This window comes from Gekko japonicus, unplaced genomic scaffold (assembly GCF_001447785.1).
Source record: "Gekko japonicus isolate JY-2015 unplaced genomic scaffold, Gekko_japonicus_V1.1 scaffold1886, whole genome shotgun sequence".
NCBI lineage: Eukaryota > Metazoa > Chordata > Lepidosauria > Squamata > Gekkonidae > Gekko > Gekko japonicus.
In genome coordinates this window covers 154,356-181,262 of record NW_015168104.1, presented here as the reverse complement: position 1 = coordinate 181,262, position 26,907 = coordinate 154,356, and the positions used below count along the sequence as shown (strand labels likewise).

The window sequence follows — 26,907 nt, the reverse complement described above, 5'->3', positions numbered from 1 at the left end:
AGACAGAGACTCAGTTTCTCAAGGAACACCCCATCTGTTTGCACTGCTGGCCGCAAACACCAGGCAGGGGGTCTAGTTGGCTAAGAATGCTTCACAGAAAGCAACTAAACTAACAGTGCTAAAACCTACGATGTACTTCAGGCTCCTTGGAAACAACATGACGGATTATTAAATTTCATTTAATCCACTTGATAATGATGTATTTTTGGAAATTCAATTATCTCGCCTAATTAAGCATGTCAGATGGCATTTATTAAAACCCGAGGTTACGAATCACACATGCTTCACTGTGCCGGATGGAGCCACTTCCGGTACTGAACAGGACAAAACTCCCAGAATGCCAGCTGTCTCATCAAAGAGTCTCACAGCCACAAGCTAGGGTTACCAACTTCCAGATGGGCCCTGGAGATCTCCCCAGGGTTAGAACTGGTCTCCAGACTACAGAGGTCAGTTCCCACAGAGGAAATGGCTGCTTTGGAGGGTGAACAGTATGGCTTCGCATACCTGCTGAGCTCCCTACCCAAATTCTGCCCTCCCCAAGTTCCACCGCCAGTCCTCCAGGAATTTCCCAGCTCTGATTAAGAACATAAGAGAAGCCAGTGTTGGATCAGGCCAATGACCCATCCAGTCTGACACTCTGGGTCATACAGTGGCCAAAAATACCAGGTGCCATCAGGAGGTCCAGCAGTGGGGCCAGGCTAGAAGCCCTCCCACTGATGCCCACCACCCAACCCAAGCGCCAAGAAGACAGTGCATCACCTGCCCCAGCCTGTGAGTTCCTATCTATACCTTGTGGCTAATAGCCACTGATGGATCTCTGCTCCATATGCTTATCCAATCCCCTCTTGAAGCCGTCCATGCTTTGCAGCCGCCACCACTTCCTGTGGCAGTGAATTCCATGTGTGAATCATTCTTTGGGTGAAGAAGGACTTCCTTTGATCCGTTCTAACCCGACTGCTCAGCAATTTCATGGAGTGCCCACGAGTTCTTGTATTGTGAGAAAGGGAGAAAAGTACCTCTTTCTCTACCTGTTCTTTCCCATGCATAATCTTGTAAACCTCGATCGTGTCACCCCTCAGCTGCCATTTCTCCAAGCTAAAGAGCCCCAAACTCTTCAACCTTTCTTCACAGGGAAAGTGTTTCAACCCTTTAATCATTCTAATTAACCTTTTCTGCATTTTTTCCAATGCTGTAATATCCTTTTTGAGGTGTGGTGACCAGAAATGTACACAGTACTCCAAATGAGGTCACACCATTGATTTATACAGGGGCATTATGATACTGGCTGATTTGTTTTCAATTCCCTTCCTAATAATTCCCAGCATAGCGTTGGCCTTTTTTTTATTGCACACTGTCTAGAAATTTTCATTGAGTTATCTACTATGACTCCAAGATCTCTCTCTTGGTCAGTCTCTGCGCCATCAACATGTATTTATAGTTAGGATTTTTGGCTCCAGTGTGCATCACTTTGCACTTGGCCACACTGAACCCCATTTGCCACGTTGATCCCACTCACCCATCCTCGACAGATCCCTTTGGAGTACTTCATAATCTTCCCTAGTTCTCACTACCCTGAACAACTTCGTGTCATCTGCAAATTTAGCCACTTCACTGCTTACTCCCAACTCCAAATCATTGAACACCATCATAGTGGCACCTTCGGTATTTACTTTCTATTGAGGAGTTATATGCCTTAACTCCCTAACTGCGGGAATGGAGGGAAGAATTGCAGAAATCGTTTTGTAGGATTACATTGACTTATTTGGTATAAGCAATGAATCTGACAGAGTTTAAAAAGACAGGTCATGATGCTCCAATGTAGGGATAATTTTATGAATCCGTTGATATAATCGTGATTCATATTTTTGGTGTAAAATTCCTTAGAACTCCAAATTTGTGGAACGATGGTTTCTGGTGTATATTAGCACATTTTTGAACCGTCAATATTATTAGATTATTTTTGGTCCCGTTCACACGCGGCTATTTGGTCCGGGAGCGGGACAGTTCGGGGCCGGATCAAACCGGCGCGATCACACCACCACATCTGGGAAGCGTCTTGCTTCCGTGGCCGAACTGTCCGTTTCCCGGGATAAGCCGCGCCAAACTAAACCACCTATCTAGGTGGTTTAAAGGGAAGCGGCGCGGCAACCGGGGCGTTTGATCGCCGGCGCTTCCTTGCGCCGGCTCAACCCCGGCCCGGATCCGAACTGCGCATGCCCGGACATGTGCAGTTCGGCCGGCCCCCTTTATCATTCAATTTATAGGCCGCCCTCCCCGCCCGGCGGGCTCAGGGTGGCTAAAAACAAGGCACGCATGCTGATATATAAAACAAGATATAACACACAATTACAATATATACAAAATAAAGTGCTTCAAGATGGTTACAAATGATGATCTTCCATTTTAGAGATGGCATCAGGAGGATACTTAGTCAGATCTTAAACTCAGTGGTGTCCGAGCGCCATAGTGCCACAGTTTGATCATCAGGGGCCATTCCAATACCCCGCTATTTCCAAGTTCATTGGTGGTGGTGGTAGTGGCGGCTCCTACTTAAAAGCCTGGAGGAAGATCGGAACTGTGCAAGGTCCCACAGGGCCCTGATCTCCTCCTGGAGCTCGTTCCACCAGGTAGGAGCCGCCACTGAAAAGGCTTTGGCCCTAGTAACAGCCAGCTCGGCCTCCTTGGGGCCTGGCGTCACCAACAGATGTTGCGTCCCCGACCGTAGTGGCCTTGGGGGGTATGTACAGGGGTATGCAATACTATTCTTCTTGGTAATTGTAAATTCATAGGTTTACCTCTAGAATATAAAATATATGTTTGTCGTATGCTTGCTAAGATAACGTTTAAAATATTAAGTTAAAAAAAACCCCAAATGTGTCTTTTTAAATGTGAGAGAATGGCGATATAAGATTTTAAAGAAATAAGCAGCCATATGTTGTCCTCATCGCTTAACAATTCTTTCACTGTCAGTGAAAGGCAGTGTGGTATTAGTGGTTACAGTGTCAGCCAGAGGACCTAGGAGACCCACCGTGCTCTGTCTTGCAGCGTCAGGGGCTGATAGTAGGAGAGGCCTCTGCCCATCAATGGGTTGGCATTGTCAAGCCAGGCAGTGTATGCCCCCCTGGGTGTTGCAGTGAAGTGCCTGGTGCTGGTGGTTTTGGTGACCCATGGTGAGAGGGGTTCAGTTGGGGCACAGAGCCCAGACCCCTGAATAAAGTGTACACATGGGCCCAGCAGGTACTTGAATGCAAATTTCAGTGAACTAGACATACCCCTGAGTAAATATGCATAGGACTGTTTGCATCAGAAAGCTCAAACAAACACTTTACCAGTAAATCATCATAAGGAGGATAAAGTCTGGTGTTTATCTAGAGACACTTGCTTTGCCTTGAGATTTACAGGTAAACATGAGGATAAAAATTACATCACATGGCTTCCTCGGATGTTTATCAAGCTGTAGTGTAAATGTCGGCTCCTGCCAGGAAATGTGGGTGACGCGCAGCCAAGAGGTAGCTGAGCTTGACTACAAAATAGCAGAATTCTGGGATATTTCCCCAAAACATCTGGCTTTTAGAAGAAGAAGAAGAGGAGGAGGAGGAGGAGGAGATTGGATTTATACCCCACCCTTCACTACCCAAAGGAATCTCAGAGCGGCTTACAAACTCCTTTCCCTTCCCCTCCCCACAACAGACACCCTGTGAGGTAGGTGGGGCTGAGAGAGCTCTGACAAGAAACTGCTCTTTTTCAAGAACAGCTCTGACAGAACTACGGCTTGCCCAAGGTCATCCAGCCAGGTGCAAGTGGAGGAGCGGGGAATCAAACCCGGTTCTCCCAGATTAGAGTCCGCGCACTTAACCACGACACCAAACTGGCTCCAAAAGGGTTAAGAATGGTTACCACTGCCCTTCAAAAAACTTAAGAATGTCTACTAAATGTCATCATCCCCTGGATACCTAGTATTTACTGGAGTGCAACTGTACAGGCGAAACTCAGTTGCATGAATAAAACAAGGTGGTGTTTGGGGGGCACGTGTTGGAGGGAGGTGGTGCCACTGAGCTCCCCCTCTCTTTGATGCTCCCCCTCCCTTTGATGGAAACCCCCCTCATGGTGTGTGGCTGAGAGGTTTTTGGAGGGTCCCCTCAACAGACCTAGAATGAAAGCCGTCTGGTAAACACAGGCCTTTTCCTAGACTTTCAAGGAAAGTTTACCTCACCTCAGGAGAGGCTGAACAAGCTTCAGGTGAACACATGACTTTGCCTTATACTGAGCCAGACCCTTGGTCATAAAGGTCAGTATTGTCTACTCAGACTGGCAGCCGCTCTCCAGGGTCTCAAGCAGAGAGGCCTTTCACATCACCTACTGTTAAATCCTGGGACCTTCAGTGTGCCAAGCAGTGTGCCAAGCAGTGGCAACATCCGAGTCGACTCTGTTAATTAAAATGATCTCAGACAACAATCCTAATTCACACTTCCCCTTTTTGTCTCTGAAACACTTTCCAAATTAATCATAACACCAATACCCTTTCTAAAAACCCTCTTGTCGATAGACGGCCATTGAAGGAGGTTCCTTCCCCACACGTGACCATCAGGAGACAGCATCCATTCATTTCTACGGCAGTGCAAAATCTCCTGCTCCGTTTCACCGATGGCTCTGCAAACTGCCTCTCCTGCTTGCAAAAGCGGCCCTGCAGTTTCCACAACAATAAGAGTTCCCAGATTGCTTGCTTTTCTTTTGTTTGCATCCTCTTTGCACACCTTCACGTGACCAATGGGCTTCAGGGCAGGTGGCTCCCCACTCCCAGCTGCGCCCCCCACACCAATCAGCTGGCTGGTGGGAGGGACTTACCGGCAGTGTGGGATGGCTGAGCCTGGCGTGGTGGCAACATTGTGGGAAGTGACCTTATTGTGTCACTAGAGATGCAGGAAGCTCTGGTATTTAGGCTAGGGTTGCCATCACCCCAATAGAGGTGGGGTTTTCCCCAATTTCGGGCTCCCCAATCTGCTGCTGGCCATGTGGCCAGGAGGGGGAGGCCCACCCCCCAAAAGCCCTGTCCCACCCAAGCAGATCAGAGACAGAGGATCATACCGAGAGGCAGGGGTCATTTCATAGAAAAAGAGGTGCAGGAGCTCATTAGCATAACTTATTTGCATATGCCACACCCCCTGACACCACCGCTCAGGCTCCACTGGACTGTTTTGGATTGCTAGCTATTGGGGGGGGGGAACGTGTAGATCTGTCCTCACAGAGGAGGGAGAGCTTGTACCTGAATAAAACTTGGTCTTCAAGGTGCCACTGGACTGTTTTGAGTGGCTAGTTATTGGGGGGGGGGGGAACGTGTAGATCTGTCCTCACAGAGGAGGGAGAGCTTGTACCTGAATAAAACTTGGTCTTAAAGGTGCCACTGGACTGTTTTGGATCGGGGGCCTGGGGGGGGGGGGCTCTGCAACCTACCTGGCTGCTTCTTGCTCTGACTGAGAGGGCTGCTGGGAGCAGGGGGTGGGGCTTGTTGCATGTGCCCGCCCCCTGGGCTCTTTACTGCCAAAGCTCCGCTCCTGTGCGCTCCTGCAGGAAATGACCCCTACCGAGAGGTGATGTCATCGTGTCGGGCACATCATGGCGGCGGGGGGGGGGCACTCTAGCATTTGGGCAAAAACTCTATGGTGACCATAGAGTTTTTTGCCCAAATCCTAGCATGTCCCACAACCCCAATGGACTACATAGGCTTACACACATCTTAGTTTCTATTTTTTAAAAAAAGTGCATTGAAACAGCCATTGCAGTGCAATCGTTAGAGTGTGAGTGTCACGCTAGGACTCGAGAGATCAGGGTTCGAATCCCTACCCAGGCAGGGAGCATGCTGGGTGACTCTGAGCCAGGCACTCCCCCAACCTAGCCTGTGCCACAGGATTCTTGTGAGGATAGACGGGAAAGGAATCACAGGTGCTAACCTGAGTTCTCTGTACTAAAGGCAGGATAAACATGCAGAGGGACGCTAGTCCGCGCTCAGAAGAATGGGAGTGGCTTAATCATGTATTGGTCTTCCTTGGGGTGGGCAAGCAGGTTTCTCAGAGTCAAGCACAGTTCCCCACAACAGACACCCTGTGAGGTAGGTGGGGCTGAGAAAGCTCTGACAGAAACTGCTCTTTCAAGAACAGCTCTGACAGAACTACGGCTTGCTCAAGGTCATCCAGCCAGGTGCAAGTGGAGGAGTGGGGAATCAAACCCGGTTCTCCCAGATTACAGTAGAGTAAAGCTGGGGCCGTGGGCAAGAGCCCTTCACCTTTTGGTTGACACAGGGACACACAGACCGATTCCCTACCAGCAGCTGTGCCACCCTCGCTCTTCCCGCACAACGAATAGTGTGAAATTGACCAATGCAAGTGCGGGAAATAGAAGAGTGAGGGCGGCACAGCTGCTGGTGGGGAATCGGTCACACTGTGAATAGAGCAACAGCCAAGGGCAGAATGGGTGCATAAAAACATAAGAACATAAGAGAAGCCAATGCTGGATCAGGCCAATGGCCCATCCAGTCCACCACTCTGGGTCACACAGTGGCAAAAAATACCAGGTGCCCTCAGGAGGTCCAGCAGTGGGGCCGGGACACTAGAAGCCCCTCTCACTGTTGCCCCTCCCCAAGCACCAAGAAGACAGAGCATCCCTGGCCCCGGACTGAGAGTTCATATAAGAACATAAGAGAAGCCAATGATGGATCAGGCCAATGGCCCATCCAGTCCAACACTCTGTCACACAGTGGCCAAAAATACCAGGTGCCCTCAGGAGGTCCATCAGTGGGGCTAGGAGGACACTAGAAGCCCTCCCACTGTTGACCCCACCCCAAGCACCAAGAAGACAGAGCATCCCTTGCCCCAGACTGAGAGTTCCTATCTATACCTTGTGGCTAATAGCCACTGATGGACCTCTGCTTCAGATGTTAACCCTCTTGAAGCTGTCCATGCTTGTAGCCGTCGCCACCTCCTGTGGCAGTGAATTCCACGGGTTAATCACTCTTTGGGTGAAGAAGGACTTCCTTTGAGCAGTTCTAACCCACCTGCTCAGCAATTTCATGGAGTGCCCACGAGTTCTTGGATTGTGAGAAAGGGAGAAAAGTACTTCTTTCTCGACCTGCTCTATCCCATGCCTAATCTTGTAAACCTTGATCATGTCACCCCTCAGCTGTTGTTTCTCCAAGCTAAAGAGCCCCAAGCGCTTCAACCTTTCTTCATAGGGAAAGTGTTCGAAACCTTTTATCATTCTAGTTGCATAAAGCTATCGTCTTTGACAGCTGTGGGCTCCTCAACATATGCGGGCCTGATTGATGTCCAAACTTTATAACTATGAGTTGGAGTGACCCTGTTCTGTTGATTCATACGCAACCTGCCTGGCCTCGAACAGACATCTCATATTTACATTTCTGATTTGTGTTGTTCTCCGCCCCACTCCTGGAAAGCTCCCTCCCACCCCCCACTGGCACTGCGTTGGGACTTGGCCACCCTAAAATCAGGGAGCACGACATCATTAAAACCACGGGCAACTCCAAGAACTGTACCAACCAGTCAACCTTCATCACTACCCACCAAATGATAAAATGATACACGCCAGAGCAGCAGTTACTCAGGCTGAAGTACAGAACAATCTGAACAATGCAATTTGGCAACGGAAAGTCAAACAGTGACATGGCGAAAACCAACCTACGGGAAACCCCGTGAGTAAGGAAGAGCCAACCGGAACACGGAAACCTTCCTCGGCATCGAAACATCAGCAGAGATCGCACCAGATGGAGGCCTCTGGGCAGGGTCTCAACAACCCTGTTGAGATGAACGTGGGACGGCTACCGACAGTTGCAACCTGGCGTCAGACTTCCCCATTCCCATAACGCAGGGAACAACAGAGCAGCCAATGGAGTGTAGCGGAGACAGTCATACTGTGTTTTTGTTCCCAGGGTTCTGAAAATAAAATTCTCGGGGGGGGGGGGATTCAATCTTGACTCCGTGCCTCACACAGGAAGCAATCGTCTCCCACCTTCTTTCGGAGGAGAGATCACGTTCATGGGGGTGGGGGCGAAAAGTGAGCTGCTGGATGAGCGAGGACCCAGGTTGCCAATTCCTTGGTTAGTGTGCAGCCGCACTCTATTTATTTTTTATTTATTTGGATTTATATCCCGCCCTCCCCAAAGGCTTAATCAAGAGGATCGCTCCAAAGCATGATTAAATGGATCCAACAAGTGGGCACGGAATGTGTAAATCACCCCAGTAAAGGTAAAGGTTCCCTTGCTCGAAAGCCAGTCGAGTCCGACTCTAGGGTTGCAGTGCTCATCTCCGTTTCAAAGCCGAAGAGCCAGCGCTTTCCAAAGACGTTTCCGTGGTCATGTGGCTGGCATGACTAAACACCAAGGCGCACGGAACGCTGTTACCTTCCCACCGAAGTGGTACCTATTTATCTACTTGCAATTTCTTGCTTTCGAACTGCTAGGTGGGCAGGAGCTGGAACTAGAGATGGGAGCTCACTCCGTCATGCGGCACACTCGGGTCGTGAACTGCTGAACTACCGACCTTCCACAGCCTGCAGTTCAGCATCTTAACCACTTGAGCCACCGCAGCTCCAGCTTAACAAGACGTCTCTTTCTGAAAAGAACTAAAGGTGCTCTCTCTCTCTCTCTCTCACACACACACACACACTGCCTCGGGAGGTGGTGGGTGCTCCTTTGCTGGACATTTTCGAGTGGAGGCTGGATGACCACCTTTCGGGTATGTTGTAGGTATGTAGGGCTATCTTTCAGCTATGCTCCTGCAGAGTGCAGGGGGTTCCAACTCTAACGTTCTATGATTCTATGATTCTATGCTGTCCAGGTGCCTCCCCCACAGGCAGCAGACCCACCCTGCACTGGGCTCCGTCGTCAGCGCCAATCAAATCCGCACCTGCCAGGAGTTGTCTCTGATCCCTTCGCCCTCCAGGATCTCTTTCTCCCTGTGGGAAGCGTTCACTCCTTTTCTTGTCCTTCTGGCCTTCTCTCCTGGCACCTCTTCAGTTCTCCTCCTCTTTCTGGCTGACTCATCTTCCCAGGCCCGTAGCCACGGCGGGACACTTGGGGGCAGGGCCCCACCACATATGAGCCCTGGCCCACCCTGGGAGGATGCCAGACCCCCCCAAATTCTAATGAGAGTTATTTGAAAGCGGAGGGGAGAGGCTGGAGCAAAAATCATTTATTTCATTAAATATAGGGAAGAGAACGGTTGACAAGGGCCAGTTTGGTGTCGTGGTGAAGTGCGCAGACTCTAATCTGGGGGAACCGTGTTTGATTCCCCCACTCCTCCACACGCAGCTGCTGGATGACCTTGGGCAAGCCATGGTTCTGATAAGAGCTGTCCTTGAAAAAGAGCCGTTTCTGTCAAGAGCTCTCTCAGCCCTGCCTACCTCACGGGCAGTCTGTTGTGGGGAGGGGAAGGGAAAGGAGTTTGTCAGCCGCTCTGAGACACCTTTGGGTAGTGAAGGGCGGGGGTATAAATCCAATCTCCTCCTCCTCCTCTTCTTCGGCCTTGCGGCTCTCACAGGGAAGGCGCCCTGCTGCTTCTGGTCAGTTTCTCAGCTGTTAGGTTCAACAGCTGATGGGGGGGGGATTGAAACTCACCAGAAGTGGCAGGGAGGTTTCCCTTTCCTTCCCCAGCCTCCCAGCCAGAAAGTATGCCTTCTCTCTCTCTCTCTTTTCCTCAGCCCCCTGCAGGGGTGGGGAGGCTGGGGAAGGAAAGGGAAGCTGCCCTGCCACTTCTGGTCTGTTTCTGCTTTTTTCAATCATTTTAAAACATTTTTTTTGGAGTAGGTGACGTCTAGGATCCCTTCTAACTCTATACTAAGAAACTGGTCTCCTTTAAGAGTTTTTCTGCCTAAGTGTTAGCTTTCTTGACTACAGAAGTCAATCAATCAGTCTATTTATTTCTACAGTCCTTAGACCAGTCATACAAAAAGAAGTACACCTTTACAATATTCCAAGATTTTAAGATACATCAGTGACACATTAAAAGCAAATTAAAATTTAATCTAATATCAAAGCACTATCTCTAACTAGCTACCTTAGAGTTTCCGTGATCTTCGTATCACCATACAGAAACTGGCTACTTGGTGGGTAATTTTGTGGTTTCTATCAGATAGAAGAAACTCGAGTCTAGCTTTTTCAGAAAGACCCGGAATTTGTTCAGTCAGTAGAGTGGTTTTATTACGGGGACTCTAGAAGTCATCACCCCCACCTGCCGGCTTGTGATCAGAATTGTTGCTCAGGCTGGCAGAAGTGATTAACTTGCAGCAGCTGAGAAGTGTCCTCTAAAGTGGTTGACAGCCTGCAATTTAGAGATCTATCCTGGTAATAGAACTCTGGCTTTTCTTTCTGCACTGAGAACGTCAGCTTCACCAGGAAAAAAAAAATTGCCCCCAAAGCCACAATATCCTGGCTGCCATCCTGATACCGACTGTGACGGACCAATGGCCTGCTCGTTATAAGGCAGCTTCATGTGTTCATATGTACACCACTGACCCCAGCCGGCTGCCATACTGACACGCCAGGATCGTGAAATGTGATGTTAGGTTGATAACATCTGAAAATTCTGTTCGTCACAAAATCAAGGAAGTTGGTCCTGTCTGCACGAAGCTCGGCAGTCGGCAGACAGGCGTTTACCTGCCAGCAAATTCTAGTAATGAATGATAGGCAGGCGGGCTCATGAAATCCTCTGCGGCTGAATTTCTCAGCTGAATTCCATCCGCCCACTCACTGGCACAATAGCATCAGGATGGGCACGAATGCATCCCCCCCCCCTGCACAGACACACACATGCTCGCTTCACTGCCTACAAAATGATTATTTAATACATATTTATTTATGTAAGAAGCTTCCCCAAACACGATGATAGAATGTACAGACGCCCGTGGGCTGAGAAGCTCATATTTTGGGCGCAGGTGTCACACTGACAAGGACAATCCAAGGTGTTTAGATGACACGGCTAGTCGAATCCCAGTCACGTACACACGGACACATTCATTTGAGGAGTGGGAATGAAAGGAGCGGGTCAGCCAAACGCACAAGATTTCGAAAGGCACATACTCAAATGCACACTGCCAGGCAAACGGGGATGCCAACCTCCAGGTGGGACCTGGGGACCCCCAGGAATTACAGCTCATCTCCAGACTACAGAGGTCAGTTCCCCTGGAGAATATGGCTGCTTTGGAGGCTGGACTCTCTGGCATTGTACCCCAGTGAGGTCCCTGTCCTCCCCGGGCTCCACCCCCAAATCTCCAGGAGTTTCCCAACCTGGATCTGGCAACCCTATGCCCCCCTTCCCCTGCTGGTGGCCAGGGAGGACCTGGAAACTCTAGGCAAAACACTTAAAATGATGCTAAAGGGAGGAGTGATAAGCAGAGGAACAGAACTTCTCTAGAGTCGGCACAGATGAACCGTGTTTCAGGTGGGCACAGAGATAGCTGGAAGCAGGGGGCCTGCTCCTCAGTTGCTACATCTCAGCCGTTCTTTAGGGAGCAGCGATTTCCTTTGGCTTCGGCCTTCTCTGCAGACTAGACCTTCTCCCAATTTTCTTGGCAGTCGATCCACAAGCTCTGGAATCAGTTTGTTTCACCACTATTTCGGCGTTTCCACCTGCTGGAATAGTCCAGCATAACTGTATTTACTTATTTCAGATCTCTCTCTCTCACACCTTTCTCCACAAGGTGGGATTTTGATTATCTATCGACTTCATTTGTACGTCACTTTCTCTCCCAAGTGAGGACCCAAAGCCTCTCCTCCACTTTATCCTCACAACAACCCTGCATGGTGGGTTAGCCTGTGAGGGTGTTGTTCTGTCTGGACATGTGCAATCTTCCACTCAGGCTTAACTGCTGCAGGTGCAGTAGTCCGCATAAGGAGGCATGCCTGGACTTGTCTGGCAGGCCACCTAGATGGAGAGTGGGGAAGGCATGTCTGGGCTTTTCTGGGCAGGCCACCTAGTTGGAGCTTGAAGCCCCAAAACAAAGGCAGGCAGGATCCCGGAACCTTCCTGGGGATTGGCCCCTGAGGGCAGCCAGCCAATCTGGAGCCTGGAGGCCATTTGAACTCACCAATCGCGTGGGGGCTGGGAGTGGCTCTGGTGTATATAGCTAGGGCAGTTGCCCCCATGTAAAGCATTCCTGTGGAGATGCAATAAACTGCTGCTTGTTGAAATCACTCTGCCTTCGCCTCTTCACCCACTCTTCATCCTGGATTGCAGGAATGGCAAACAAGGGGCAGGGACATCCTCAGACAGGAAGATGCAGACTTGCTTTAAAATGGAGACAGGAGAATTCTGCAGGGAGAGTGTCAGATGTCGTAGTCCTGCTGTACACAGCATTGGTCAGGCCGCACCTGGAGTACTGTGTGCAGTTCTGGAGGCCTCACCTCAAAAAGGATGTGGACAGAATGGAGCAGGCGCAGCGGAGAGCGACGAGGATGATCAGGGGCCTGGAGACCAAGCCCTGTGAGGAAAGGCTGAGGGACCTGGGAATGTTCAAAGTACAGAAACACCTGCAATTTCCTAGCCCATGCCCATTTCTGAAATGCGACTGAACACAGTGATACCACAGTGTATCTGCCAGTGTTCCCTCTAAGCTGAGTTAGTGTGAGCTAGCTCACAGTTTTTTTAGCCTCCAGCTCACAGATTTTTGTCTTCGCTCAGGAAGGAGGGCTCCAGAGCAAACTAATTGATGCAGTAGCTAAGTCGCTCACACACAACTTTAATGCCAGTAGCTGACAAAGTAGAATGTTTGCTCACCAGGCTCCACAGCTTAGAGGGAGCCTTTGTAGCTGACCCCTCCATGAAAGAGCCGCTTAAGGGAACGGAATGCCCCCAGAGGCTGGAGAAAGGCTTCAAACAGAGCAGAGGGGGAGGCACACCACCGGCTCAAGAGGGGATTTCTGACGGCAGATGAAAAGCCGCAACCTGGCTGGAAAACATGACACATACTGCATAAAACCCAGAATGTTCTTTTTACTGGTCCGTTTTGTGCAGTCCTAACATTTGTTCCCAACGTTCCCTCTGGAGAACGAAAGATAAGCAGCCAAGCGGGGTGGTATTTCCAGGGTCTAGGATTGTATTAATATGATGTCAAATTATTCCCCCCCTCCAATCATGCCTTTAGCCTGGCGTCGCGCCAGGTTCTCCGTAACTGAGTCATGGGCTTCTGGTGAACCATAAAGAACATGCTAATGCAGCCCTAGAGGTTAGCTATTTAGAAGCGTCTCCGGCTTTAATGAATACATTTCTCCAGTAATTAAATATTATTATCTCTCCTACACAAGACTCTTTTCTCTCCAGGCTCATGCCAGGCAGAAAGAGCCCCGGCCCACCGGCCCAGTAAATCAGAATCAGTTTCACTGGCTGTCAGCGTCAAGGTGGCAATTTAAACTGGCAGAAGATCAGGGCGATGATGAATCTTAAATGGCAAAGCCGGCACTCGATGTGCACGAATGGTATATGATCTCGGCCCTGGATTCTCCCCGGGGCTCTGCAAAACCGGCCTTGATGATCTTGCGAAAAGCTCATAATTGAGCGAGGGGTTTCCCGAGGCCATTCTGTTGCTCCGGCGAAGATGGCCGACTGCAGCATGCGTGTGTCTTTGTACCTTGGTTAGCGTCTCCAGGCAGATGGCGCCTCTCCCCAAGGCATACCCAAAGTGTAGCATGGCAAGCTGATGGGGTATGCCAAGTATCTCTCTCTCTCTCTCTCACACACACACACACACAAACAGCCACCAATAGTCTCAGCATCCACTTCTGGTGTGCCCAAAGCAGCGAAGACGACTCAGGAGAGAAATGCAGAAAGGGCCCCTGGCATTATCTGAATGACAATGGAAAAACAGGTCTGTGGGTCTCACGGCGGGTTGCCTCAATTTTCCTTCATTTGTTAGAACCTTAGAATAGAATCACAGAATCACAGAGAGTCGGAAGGGGCCCTACAGGCCATCTAGTCCAACCCCCTGCTCAATGCAGGATCAGCCTAGAGCATCCCTAACGAGGGTTTCTCCAGCCGCTGCTTAAAGACTGCCAGTGAGGGGGAGCTCACCACCTCCCCAGGCAACTGATTCCACTGTCAGACAATCCTTATTGTAAAAAAGTTTTCCCTAAGATCCTTCCCGCCCTTAATTTAAACCCATTTTTGTGAGTCCTATCCTCTGCTGCCAGCAGGAACAGCTCCCTGCCCTCCTCTAAGTGACAGCCCCTCAGATACTTCAAGAGAGCAATCATGCCCCCCCCTCAACCTCCTCTTCTCCAGACTGGACATTCCCAAGTCTCTCAGCCTTTCCTCACAGGGCCCTTGGTATTCATTCATTCATTCATTGCCTGCTTTCCTCCCCAAAGGAGATTCAAAGTGGCTCTACAATATTCTTCCCTCCTCCTCTTCCATTCCATTCTCACGATAACCCTGTGAGGTGGGTTTGGCTGAAAGTGTGTTACTAGTTCAAGGGAGAATAATCTTAAGCAGGTCTACTTGGAATTCTGGGAGAACCACGCCCCACCCTGGAGGTTGGCAACCCCGTGGCAGGGGGATTTTTAGCAGGCAGGAAAAGGGTGACCCCCCCCCCCCGCATTCGTGGCTTCTGTTTTAGCTTCTGTTTTAGCTTACATTCTCTGCTGCCTACGGTTGCCTGGTGCCCGCTAACTGTGGGCAAGCTCCTGGCAATTATGGCTGCCACCTACCGATGTGCAACTGGTCGACAGGTGGAAACAGGCTGGCCAAATTGGGGGGGGGGGCTGGGGGGGAACGTTCCTCCTGCGCCTAGCTGTCCTTCTCCCTCTATGAGCTTCCATGTGCACATACCCTCTCTCAGCTTGTTACAGACACTGCACATTTGCTGCTGAAAGGGCCAACGTAATCCTTAGAATCCCTGCCGCAAAGAATTTAGTACAACAGTGAAGACCGCGTTTGATGGCCAGAGTTCATAGAGAAGGGTCCATTTTTTTCCTTCAGATCGGGGAAGCCCCAAATCCCAGTCTTACTTGGAGCCAGAACTGATGTGATGGAGACTATGCGCCCCCGTTAATCTATAGAAAGTAAACAACGTTAGCCTCTTTGGCTGTTCCTTGCTGTCTGTTTTATCTTATATAGGACCTCTCTATCTCTTATCTGGGTTTGGAGATGTAGCAAATTAACCTTTTTTTGGGGGGGGGGTATTTTTGTATTTGTGTGTGTGTGTGCGCGCATGTAAGTCACGGCAACCTCTGGTGCCTGACCCCTACTGGGGGCCTGGAGGATATTCAGAGAGGTGGCTGAATGAAACCTGCCCCCGCCTCCCGCCTCTGGTATTCCACGGAGGTCTCCCATCCAGGTACTTGCCAGGTTCGGCCTCGCTTAGCTTCCGAGATCTGACGAGATGGGGCTTGCCTGGGCTATCCAGGTCAGGGGGTCCTTTTTGAAGTTAATTGTTCACAATAAATTAAATGTACCTACATGAATATGTCATGTTAAGATGTGCTTCTATTTTTGTAAGTAAAATTTCTTTCACTTGTTACCATCGGAGTCAGTCCATCTTTGTAATTTGTTTGAACAGCATTTTCTCCTTAACTGGGAAACATGGAGGATCGGGGATACTGCGTAAAGGATCAGGGAAGGGGATCAAGCCCTCCACGCCCTCCCCGTCTTGGTTTCACTCAGCAAAACCTGGCTTCCTGGACTCTTATTAGCATTTTTAATGTGGAAAAGCATGGATTATGCCTCCAGTGCTTACTAATTTTAAAAAATAAACAAGTGTGACGTGTTCTCTTCTTTTAAAATCTGGATTTCAATATGTATTTTCATTTGACCGAAGCTACCTCGCGGTGCTCCGACTTGCGGCTGACTGAATCACAGAAGTAAACAAACAATCTGCCAAAATTTAATCTGTGCTAAAGCTAACTTTACCGAATCAAATAGAACATGATTCTGTGTGTTTGCCCAGACACTGCCCATTATGGAGAACGTGTTTATTCAGAAAGCTGCCCCGCTGATTGCGGCAGGATTTTACTTCCTCGGAAATGGACATCGGATTGCAGCCTTGGAGACAAATGTTATGCCCGAGCGTCGGTCTTTTGGCTCATTCCACAAAGCAGGCTTGCGGCTTCCAAAGCCATTTCTGTCCTTGCAGAATCACTGGACCACAGCGGCTGTCCCAAGAGCAATACAGGATGGAACCCCTTCTAACTTGTCCCCCTGTTTGGGGGATTTCTCCAAAGCAATGTCAAGTGACACATTTCTGGGTTGTTACCAGTGTTCCCTCTAAGCTGAGTTAGTGTGAGCTAGCTCACAGTTTTTTAGCCTCCAGCTCACAGATTTTTGTCTTAGCTCAGGAAGGATGGCTCCAGAGCAAACTAATTTATGCAGTAGCCAAATTGTTCACTCACAACTTTAATGTCAGTAACTCACAAAGCAGAATTTTTGCTCACAAGACTCCACAGCTTAGAGGGAACATTGGTTGTTACCAGCTCAATTGTTATCGGTGTATTCTTAGGCGGGCACCCACACACTGAGATGAATCAACCATCTGAAGTAACTCACACTGCAGCTAGCGGTTGAATTTTAAGTGGGTAATGAACCAGAAAATGTCCTTGTCTTTGGGGGGGGGGGGAATCCCAATAACCTGGATGTCAGACAAATCCACTGGAAACAGCTCTTTCAAGTGAAAGAAGAATAAACAGCCAAAAGTACCAATGGATCTAGGAGGTGCTGCAATATTTGAGGTTCTGGTCTCACTCAGCCCTAAAAATCTACTGTGCTGTTCGCTCAGTTAAAAACAAACAAAAGCACAGAGACTTTGAGAACAGTGTGTCTCACATTTCTCTCACATAGAACAAATGTAGAGTCCGGGGGGGGGGGGGCACCTTTAAGACCAACAAAGTTTCATTCAAGGTGTGAGCTTTCGTGCCCACGCACACTTCCTCGGACGATGAAATGGAATTACATATCATAGTTGTATATATAGGAATGGTTTGTTAAATTAGCATTTTGTTAACAGATCAAAAGAATGATAAGCTTAGTTCCTGGTCATCATCTGTTTCAGTTCAACTGGGTAACATGGGTAATAAATATGTTAGAACTGGAGACTGATGTGCCCTAATTTGCCTATGTTATCCCCCCCCCCAATTGTAATTCCATGTCATTGTCTGACGAAGTGTGCACGCACATGAACGCTCACACCTGGAATACAACTTTGTTGGTCTTCAAGGGGCCCAGTCTGGACTCAAACTCTGTTCCGTCGCTTCAGACCAACACGGCTGCCCCCACCTCAATTTGTCTCACATGTTATTGCGACTAAATCGGCTGCAACAATTCTCAGTCTCCAGCGCCCTTACCTCTTTCTGACGGTACTTAATTGCCAGTTTCAGTCTCGCCAGATCGTTCCCGCTCTGCTCTTCTATTAGACTGTTATCATCCCGGTAGTTAAGGATAATCTCCAGTTCCCTGGAACTCCGTGTCTGATCCAAAAGGTCCTTTGCAAACTGCTTGCATTGCTGCGACAGTTCCTCGTATTCCGATTTAAACTCATTCTCCACTTTGCTTAGTTCCTGGAGTTCCCAACTGAGTTGGAAAGCCGTGAGAAAAGGATCCTCGCTGGACAGGGCGACCAAAGAAGGGCTGGCGAGCGCCCGGTAGATATTCAGCCTGGATCGGGAATGGCGCAGGCTGTCCACGTCCGAGCTGGAGACACACTCCACGCAGTTACAGCGGACTTCGTGTGGCCTGGGCACCGAAACGCCTTTCTGGACTAAAAGTTTGATGATCTCATAATTGTTGGTGTGCGCAGCAAGGATAATGGGTGTGATGTCTGGCGTAAATTCCGAGAACTGTTTATCCAGAAGTATGGGTGGCACCTGTTGGGGGAAAATGGAGAGAGTAAGTCTTATCTGTAACCAAAGACCAAGAGACCCTTTCTCAAGAACATATCGGCAAAGCCAGTTGAGACTATTTTGGACTTCCTGAGACATTCTTGCCAATTGAAATTTTCTTACCGCCACCTGCCAATTGAAATTTTCTTACTGCCACCTGCCTGATGGCTTTCCATTGCCAGCTTGAATCTCGCTAAATTGGCACCACCACTTCGCTCTTTCTCCATAGATCAGGATAATTTCCCTTGAAGTTTTTACAGGTGTTTTGCCCCAGAAAGACTCTCCAAACTTTAATCACGGCGACGTGCTAATGCTTCCTCCACTTATGTTTTCCGCCTCTCTGCTGAGAATGTTTGCCCAGATGCACAGCTGATCTGTGATCTTCACCTATTTTTTTTAAAAAAATCTCATTAGATCTTGTAATTTCACCTTTCCAAATTGTCGAAAACGTTCTTTGGTAGCAGAAAATGCTGTCAAATTGCAATTTAGGGCGACCCCGTGGGGTTTTCAAGGCAAGAGATGTTCAGGGGAGGTTTTGCCCTTGCCTGCCTCTGGGTAGCAACCCTGGACTTCCTTTGGAGGTCTCCCATCCAAGTACTAACCAGGGCCGACCCTGTTTAGCTTCCGAGATCTAACGAGATCAAACTCGCCTGGGCCACCCAGGTCCTAGTCTGTGCATATTACGAACTGACTAACAACTTTTGAACCTGGACAGGATTCTGATAGTCAGGATTAAGTACACTCAGGGGTCATTTCCTGCAGGAGCGCACAGGAGTGGAGCTCCGTCAGTAAAGAGCCCAGGGGGTGGGCACATGCAACAAGCCCCACCCCTGCTCCCCGCAGACCTGGGCCACAAGAAGCAAGAAGCAGCTCTCCTTCTTTCCTTCTCTCCCTTTCCCTCCTTATTTCCTTCTCCCCCTCTTTCTTTCCCTCTTCCCCTCCTCCTTCTCTTTCTCTCCTTCCTTCCTGCCTGCCTGCCTGCACAGGTCTGTGCATTCCCTCCCCCCAGCTAGCAGTCCAAAACAGTCCAGTGGCACCTTTAAGGCCAAGGTTTATTCAGGTACAAGCTCTCCCTCCTCTGTGACGTGGGGGGGCAATTGGTTCCCCCCCCCCCCCCCGGTAGCTAGCAATCCAAAACAGTCCAGTGGAGCCTGAGCGGTGGGTGCTGCCTTCTGACACACTTCCGATGATATCAGGGGATTTGGCATATGCAAATAAGTTAAGCTAATGAGTTATGCTAATGAGCTCCTGCACCTCTTTTTCTATGAAATGACACCTGAGTACACTGTGAGTTAGGGAATGGACTTTCATTTTAGGCTTACCTTTTAATACATTATTTTCCTGCAATGAGTCTCACTATGGTTTGGCAGTATTATGCTAACTAGGAAAAAAAAAAGACCCGTAGAATGTTTCTAGGAAGGGGAAAAGTCATAAAATGGCATGATTTCCTTCTGCAGCTGTTTTCAGTATGGCACTGGAAGTATACTTATGAAAGGCATTTTAATGTATTTGACGCAGCAGACTAGGGGTGTCAAACATGCGGCCCAGGGGCTGGAACCGGCCCGTCCAGGGTTCTTATCCAGCCCGCGAGCAACTGGTGAAATAGAGGTCAGGCAGGAGGCTGCTGGGGGGGGGGGGAGTGAGCAGGCACACACAGTGAGGTGTGTGCGGTCAAAGCTGTCAAGAAATGAAAGGAAATGGCTAGGGGGCGGGTATGGTATCCCTTGGGAAAAAACCTAGTCTTGCATAAGATTAAATACAGTTATTGGGACTTTTGTGGATTCCCCAATAAATCAATTGCTTTAACTCCTAGGAATCAATTGCTTTTGTCTGTATTCTGGATAAAAATAATATTGTTAAATGGGTTTGCCTGTGTCGTTTATAAAGCTTACATCTCCGGTACTTGGCATTTCATTTTAAGGCAAACATGGCCCAGCCCAACAAGTAAATTTTGTGTCAGATCTGGCCCTTGTAACGAATGAGTTTGATGCCTCTGCAGCCGATCCTACCATTCTGTTGTGATGTTTAGAAGCAGAAGTAGAGGATATGCTTTGGACTGGTTTCAACCATTCTTTACAGACTATACTCAAAATGGAGACCAGTTGTTGCCACCAGCATTGATTTCGTTATACGGGGTTCTGCAGGATGCAGTCCTATCCCCCGTAGCTATTCAATTCCTATGCAAAACCCTTAGGAGAAATCAATCATACGTTTGGAACTGAGCGTCATCAGTAACCTGATGGCATCCAACTCCGTCTCTCTCTCTCTCCAAATCTCTTGGCAATGTAGTAGAGGTCTGCAGCCCCCCTTCACTGCTCTGGTTGCATAGCCGAGAGTAAACAAATTGAAACTGAACCCTGACAAGATGGACGTCATGCTGGATGGGAAGGCTGAGGCCTTAAAGGAGCTGGTACTTCCCACTTTTGATGGGGTGCAGCTGATGCAACTAAGAGCCCAGGAGTTATACGGGACCCCGCATGATTGCTGGAGAAGCAAAGGCAGCCTCCAAAAACACTTTCAGCCTGGAAGATTGACCCCTACCTTGACTCAGCTGACCTGGCCACCTGGATCCATGCAACGGTAATATCTAGGATAGACTATTGTGATGCACTCTGCGTGGGTCTACCCTTGAAGACAACTTGGAGACTCCAGTTGGTACAGAATGCTGCTGCTCAATTATCATTGGGATCTAGGCAGAACAGGCATATTACTCCCATTCTGAAGTCACTCCATTGGCTGCCCGTCAGTTACCAGGTTCAATCCAAGACACTGGCCTTGGACCTTGCAGGACTACCTCTTCTCTTGTGCTCCACCATGACAGCTTCACTCATCTGAGCAGGGTTTCCTGCCGATGACACCCTGCAAATGGGCAAGAATGAACAACCATCCATACAGGTGCATTCTCTGTTATGGTGTTGGGACTGAAGGCTGTCCCCTGTCTCAGACCTCCAGAAGCAAGTGGCAAGAGAGACTAGATAGCTAGACAGGCACACTGGCCTTTCCTTCCTGGGTTTACTCTTCTGTCACTGTCCCCTTTGAAATGTACACTGTCTTCTCAGGGACAGTTTCCTTCCTTCCATTCACTCTCTCAGATAATGACAAACTCTCTCCCTATACACCAAGGGGGACTACGTGCAGTCCTCTCTTGGAACCATGAGGCAGATGGCCCTCTCGCCATCTGTTTCCATCATTAGTTAGTAAGTTAGTACTCTGACATGCCCCTACTCTTTCCTATCCAAAAGTGTACTTCTCAAATAAAGAGAGAAGTATTTCTCTGTTCAACTTGCAACGTGACTCTGTGTAGCTCTGTAAGCTGGGTAACCTGATAAAGTGACACTGCTGTGCTTGTAGCTTTATTTAAGCTCTCTACGAAGAAGAGGAGAAGGAGGCGATTGGATTTATACCCCGCCCTTCACTACCCAAAGGTGTCTCAGAGTGGCTCACAATCTCCTTTCCCTTCCCCTCCCCACAACAGACACCCTGTGAGGTGGGTGGGGCTGAGAGAGCTCTGACAGAAATGGCTCTTTTTCAAGAACAGCTGTGCTAGAACTTTGGCTTGCCCAAGGTCATCCAGCAGGTGCAAGTGGAGGAGTGGGGATTCAAACCCAATTCTCCCAGATTAGAGTCCGCGCACTTAACCACTACACCAAACTGGCTCTAGTGGGAACTGAACTAACCACACCAGTTAACCCCAACATATGGTCCCCGGCCTTGTGGTATGACCTGCCGGAGGAAGTGAGGAAGGACTCCGCAATTACACCATCCCATAAACTACTTCAAACGTAATTGTTCAGGAAGGCATTTTAATAAAGGCCCTAAATCTGGATAAAACCCGTCTAGCCCGATCTCGTCAGATCTTGGAAGATCATCAGGGTCGGTCCTGATCCGTATTCAGATGGGAAAGCACCAAGAGTACCAGGATAGTGAGGCAGAGGCAGGAAACAGCAGATCACCTCTGAATATCTCTTGCCTTAGAAGTCGGCTGCGACTTGATGGCAAAAAACAAGAACAAAAAAAGAGGGCCACGTGACAAAGGAAAGGTCCAAGGAGGCGGTTTAATAAAGGGAGAGGGAGTGCGGCCTACACCAGTGTGTACAGAACCCATTTATCTGTTTGCTCTTTGTATTTTTGTGCTCTCCCAGCATTGTTTTGATACTCAAATAACACCATTTCCTGTTCTGCTTACCGTATCATGTCTAGTACTCCATCCTTCATTTCAGATGGCTGAAACGGCAATTACGTTGTCAAGGGCTGCTAACCTCCTCTTTATACTCGTGTCTCTCTTTTATGACATCTGCATTACAGGGAAGCACCTCAGCGTGATCACTTCAGCGTGATGGATGAGTCGAAAGGAAACAGAGATGGTTTTTGGAACCACACAGTGCCTCAACACCTCCTCCCCTTCCCACACTGTAATTTCCCATGTAAGAATCCCTGGAATGATTCTAGGGTTGGCAGGTCCCCTCGTTGCTCCAGCGGGGGGATGGGGGGGTGTCCCAGGGGTGGGTGGGGATGCCCCCAAGCCCCGCCTCCAAGAGTGGCCACCTGCCTGGCCGCCTCTCTCCCTCCCCTCCTGCCCGGTTTAAATTTTGTGTCACAGCTGATCAGTGGGGAGCCCGTGGCCCATCAACCAGCTAGAGGGCCCTTTAAATCTAGCAGGAGGGGAGGGAGAGGGGCAGCCATGGGCCACTTGCTCAACTCACAAAAATCGGCCCTGCATGCCACGGCCCCCACCCCGCTCACAAAAAGCCGAGCGTGTGGCCCGCGACCACCCCTCTCCATCTCCTCCGCTAGATTTAAAGGGTCCTCCAGCCGATCGGTGGGCCACGTGGTCCCCGCCAATCAGCTGAAGCCATTTAAATCAGGCAGGAGGAGAGAGAGAGGACTGGTTGGGCGGGTGGTCGCTCTTGGGAGTGGGGCTTGGGGGCAGGGTTGCCCCGCTGGCCAGGGGTGGATTGAGGGGGACCCCGCCTGGACCTGGAGGCCGGCAATCCGAAACAATTTCCTCGTCCCATCTCTGAAGAACTGCATTTTGACTCATGAAAATTCGTGCTGAAATAAAGGTTGCTTGTCTTTAACGTGACGCTCGACTTTTGTTTCCCTCCCCCACAGCAAAGTAACACAGCAAGCCTTCTGCTTAAAGTAGGCCTTCCTTTATCTGTACCTTCATCCTGTACAACATGAAGGTCATTCTCCTGCCTTCATAGGATAAAGACCTTTTCGCAATCAGTGTTCCTCTTAAGCTGAGTTAGTGCGAGCTAGCTCACAGTTTTTTAGCCTCTAGCTCACACATTTTTGTCTTAGCTCAGGAAAGAGGGCTCCAGAAGGAACTAATTTATGCAGCAGCCAAATCGCTCGCTCACAACTTTAATGCCAGTAGCTCACAAAGTAGAATTTTTGCTCAAAAGACTCCACGGCTTAGACAGAGCACTGTCCGCAATCAAGCATGGTACCCATCATGTTCAATCACGTAGCTATTCTACATGGACATCAACAGATCTCTTGGGGAACGGATCTTAATACAGCTAATGAGTTCATCAAGGGAACACGAATTAGAAGAGAAACATTCAGTGTCGAATAATCCTAGCGATATATGCATAGCCTGCATTTGTTCAAATGAATATTTAATTAGCTCTGATATGTATATTGTTAATTTATGTAATAGAGAGCTGTTTTACAGAACTTATCTTTAAACCGCCTTTTTGGATCTCAGCCTTTGGCATCACCCTCTTTCCGAGTCTGGCCACACTGCTTCCCTAGGTTTGTTCTCCCCCGCTGGGAAATTAAGAAGTCAACACACCCAGCTCTTATCAGACTTCTTGTCCTATTGACTGCTTGACTTGCTCTGTTTAATCCACCTTGACTCTCACTGAGAAAGCCAGGTTATAACTAAAGTAACTTCATAAATAGAAATTAAGTTTTCCAAATCTGCCTGGAACAACATAAGAACATAAAAGAAGCCAGTGTTGGAACCGGCCAATGGCCCATCCAGTCCAACACTCTGGGTCACACAGTGGCCAAAACCCAGGTTCCCTCAGGTCCACCAGTGGGACCAGAAGTACACAAGCCCTCCCACTGCTGCCCCCCAAGCACCAAGAACACAGAGGATCACTGCCCCAGACAGAGTGTTCCATCTAGACCTTCTGGTTAATCTCTCCCTTATATATAATTGAGTAAGATGCAGCGGAGACAAAATGCGCCCCGTCAGCCATTGGCCGGCCAGCTGCCGCTCAAGGCTGCTGCCATGCCATTGGCTAATAGGCGGAAGCCGACTGCTGCATGTGAACGGTGCTGGAAATTGCGATGCGTTGGGGGGGGGGGATCTGGAGCGGAAGGAGGAGACAAAGGCAAATTGGCCGCTTGCCAGCGAGTGATGACTGCCCCCCCCCCAACTGGGCGGGAGTGAAAACCGAGTCCAGTATGACGTCCCGTTGGCTAGCATGCTGGGGGAGGCGTGAAAGACCATCCGCTAGCGAGTTCGCTGAGCCTGGGAAATGATGGAGGGTGAACTGAAACTTGGCAAAGAAATCTGCCCAGCGCAGCTGTTTGGCGGCGTTCACGTCAGAGGAATTCCAGCAATTCCTCAGCAACAACCTGATCAAGCACATCAGGTCGGCACCATTCCACCCCGCTATATATATTAACAAATTTGTAGTTGTATATTTTTTGGGGCCACGGTGGCAAGGGAAACCTTTACCTTTACCTTTATTTTATAACAGATCCCCTGACGAAGCTCATAGAGAAACATGTAGGGATCTGTAGAGCTAAATAAACTCTCTACCTTGTACCTTGTTTTTTTTTCATCTTTTCTGGCCCAAGCTAGACCATCCTCATCAGAGCTCAGAAGCTAAGCAGGGTTGACCCTGATTAGTAGTTGGATGGGAGACCATCAAGAAAGTCCAGGGTTGCTACGCAGAGACAGGCAATGGCAAGCCACCTCTGGATGTCTCTTGCCCTAAAACCCCCATGGGGTAGCCATAAGTTAGCTCTGACTTGATGGCATTTTTCACCACCATACATCACTAGGAAGGCTGGGATAAAAGTATGACAAATAGAGGCTCCGCGCTCACAGGCAGTACATTCTGATAGGCAGTCTGGTGTAGTGGTTAAAGAGCGCAGACTCTAACCTGGGAGAACCGGGTTTGATTCCCCACTCCTCCACATGCAGCTGCTGGTGTGACCTTGGGTCAGTCATTAAGTTCTCTCAGAACTGTTCTTTCAAGGGCAGTTCTTGAGAAGGCTCTCTCAGCCCCACCTACCCACCTACCTCACAGGGTGTCTGTTGTGGGGCGGGGAAGGGAAAGCAGTCTGTAAGCCACTCTGAGACTCTGAGTGAAGGGCAGGAAATAAATCCAATGTCCTCCTCCTCCTCTTCCGCATCTTCTTCTTCTTGTGGAGGCATGTTTGGTCCTGTTACAGAGAAGCAGCCTTGAGAGTTGCTCACTAAAGCTTAGGAGACCTGGCCCATAAAGAAACTGAATAGTCTTGTCCTATAAGGAAATGGAATGAGACTTCCTATAGTTGTTCTTTGTTCCTGTGGAAGGTCGGTAGTTCAGCAGTTCACTGGCTCTTCGGCTTTGAAACGGAGATGAGCACCGCAACCCTAGAGTCGGATTCGACTGGCTTTCGAGCAAGGGAACCTTTACCTTTACCTTTTGTATATATTTTTGTGGGTAATTCAGCTCACAGTTGTTTTCTGTTGGTCTTTGCTATTTCTTGCTGTGTGCTGTACGGTTGGTTGTTGATCTCTCTGAATTCAGCAGAGCCAGCAAGCCTAGTGAGGCGGGGCGATCTGAGGGGAAACTGTCTCCGTGGCAGCCAAAATGCTCCCCTTCAGCCTCCCGAAGGCAAGTCGGACCAAGGTGGTGGCTATGAGGCAACTTGGATCGTTTTGTTTAAAAAGTCATGCTGCATCACAAAAAAAGAGGAAAAAGAAAAAATTCTGAGCCGTCCGCTACGAGGTGAGAGAAGAAAGGATATCTGTATATTTAAAAATACGGGAGGGAAAATGGTGGAATCCCTCCATTCCAGAGAGAGAAACAGAGAAGCTACGTCCTCACTCGGTGGAGGCCAAGATATGGATGGGAACGGTGCTACCCCCCAGCTTTCAGTAGAGGCGGCTGCTTGCAAAGCATTAGTGGAAGTCAGGGGAAATGCATTGCCTGTTTGTGTGCAGATCTCATGCGTGGGAATACAAGGAGACCACAGAGGAGAAACAAGGTCCACACCAGCCTAGGGATGCCGGGTCCACCTTGGCCACTGGCACAGGGTGTGTGTGTGTGCGTGCACGTGTGGGGCTAGGATCCAGGTTGGGAAACTCCTGGAGATTTGGGGATGGAGCCTGGGGAGGACAGGGACCTCAGTGTGTGGGGCGCAATGCCACAGAGTCCACCCCTCCAAAGCATCCAATGTCTTCAAGAGAACTAATCTCTGTAGTCTGGAGATGAGGCGTAATTCCGGGGGATCCCCAGGTCCCACCTGGAGGCTGGCATCCCTATGCCTACCCCACAAACCTATATTGATTTTGCATTGGTTTAGCTGGCATGGCTTCCCATCAAGAAGCCTGGCCCTTGTACTTCTGCACGGGTATCAAGGATCTTCCCTGGGTCCATCACAGGTCCTCGCGCTCCCTATGAGGAGCAAATGAATTCTCATTAAACCAGTGGAAGTCTGTGAAGGTAGAGATGTCTCCTCTGTTCGCATAGCACCCTGACAATTCTTCACCCCCTTTCCCAGGAAGCATATTTCCACAAGAAGAAGAAGAAAAAGAAGAGGAGGAGGAGATTGGATTTATACCCCACCCTTCACTACCCAAAGGAATCTCAGAGCAGCTTACAATCTCCTTTCCCTTCCCCTCCCCACAACAGACACCCTGTGAGGTAGGTGGTGCTGCTGAGAGAGCTCTGACAGAAACTGCCCTTTTCCAAGAACAGCTGTGCCAGAACTATGGCTTGCCCAAGGTCATCCAGCAGCTGCAAGTGGAGGAGTGGGGAATCAAACTCGGTTCTCCCAGATTAGAGTCTGCGCACTTAACCACT

At 49.3% G+C, this 26,907-nt stretch overlaps 1 protein-coding gene across 1 annotated transcript in view; it reads right to left on the bottom strand.

Moving 5' to 3' along the window:
* TRPC4 (transient receptor potential cation channel, subfamily C, member 4) overlaps nucleotides 1-26,907 on the bottom strand; it is a 128,547-nt gene that overhangs the window by 70,220 nt on the left and 31,420 nt on the right. Inside the window, exon 2 of the mRNA XM_015414800.1 lies at nucleotides 17,336-17,854. Within this exon, the coding sequence (XP_015270286.1) occupies nucleotides 17,336-17,854 (519 nt within the window). The remainder of the gene's footprint in view (nucleotides 1-17,335; nucleotides 17,855-26,907) is intronic.